A 948-nucleotide genomic window follows, 5' to 3' on the forward strand; every position below is an offset into this window, starting at 1 on the left:
AATATGATTTATTACACTTGTTCAAATTTGCTATGTTTTTTTTACTATCGGCGCTTGCTCTATTCGAAGACTCTGTTATCGTAACATTCTTCCTTGCTTGTTTATATGTAAAACACGCCTGATAGCGCGACAACTACAAAAACATCTTTTCTACTAAGCATAAAAAATCATTCTCCCATATATTGTGTTTAATAATTGTTTTTTTATTCAGGACCAGTACAGTTTCCAATGTCCCCACCTGCAAGTTTCGAAACCAGTGGCGTAGTCATCGGAGCTTCTGTTACGGATTCGTCCCTTCAAGCCGAGGATTGCCCAGTAGGTCTTAGACGAGTAGCAAACCTTAAATCTTAGACACAAACCTAAAAACCAAACACCTCACCCATAGAAATGTAATAGTAACCACATTTATTTATAGTAACTGTAGATGGAGATACATTAACACGTTAATTGCCATAGAAAAATGGAGCTTTAGAAAATTTTTTGATAAATCAAGTTTTTTTGTAACAAATGAAGTTACTTAGCACATATTCTTGTGGCGATTAACGTGTTACAAAGTGATACTAGACCAACACTTGTAGTTGATTCATGATCAATAATTCGTAACTAAAGTCGTTTTTCATCAGCTGTTATTATTTTTTATGCTATTTATTTATTATCAAATTGATTTTAACTGATATGATGCATATTTTTGCATTCATTGATTATAAACAGATGATGACTAGACTTGGTGTAGAAATTTTGACACTATTTAGTATAATTTACGGGGCAATTCTGCCTCATAACACAGCATTGTCTAGATCTTATGCTTGTTTCTTGGTAGTGAAAACTGTAAAAATGTCTATGTATTTGCTGTGCGATCAGGCGTACTTTACATATAAACAAGCAAGAAATAATCTCATAATAACTGTACCATCCATTTTGTTATCGTAATATTATTCTTTTGTTTAT

The 948-nt window shown here is 32.5% G+C and overlaps 1 protein-coding gene across 1 annotated transcript in view; it reads left to right on the forward strand.

Annotated features, from left to right (window-relative positions):
• Positions 1-446, forward strand: part of LOC113386900 — a 46,236-nt gene extending 45,790 nt beyond the window's left edge. Inside the window, exon 3 of the mRNA XM_026624657.1 lies at positions 212-446. Coding sequence (XP_026480442.1) covers positions 212-351 — 140 coding nt within the window. The 3' untranslated portion in view covers positions 352-446. The remainder of the gene's footprint in view (positions 1-211) is intronic.
• The last annotated feature ends 502 nt before the right edge of the window (positions 447-948 follow it).

Source organism: Ctenocephalides felis, unplaced genomic scaffold (assembly GCF_003426905.1).
Source record: "Ctenocephalides felis isolate EL2017-DRISC unplaced genomic scaffold, ASM342690v1 CF-g0.4_SCAFFOLD_03571, whole genome shotgun sequence".
Classification (NCBI taxonomy): domain Eukaryota; kingdom Metazoa; phylum Arthropoda; class Insecta; order Siphonaptera; family Pulicidae; genus Ctenocephalides; species Ctenocephalides felis.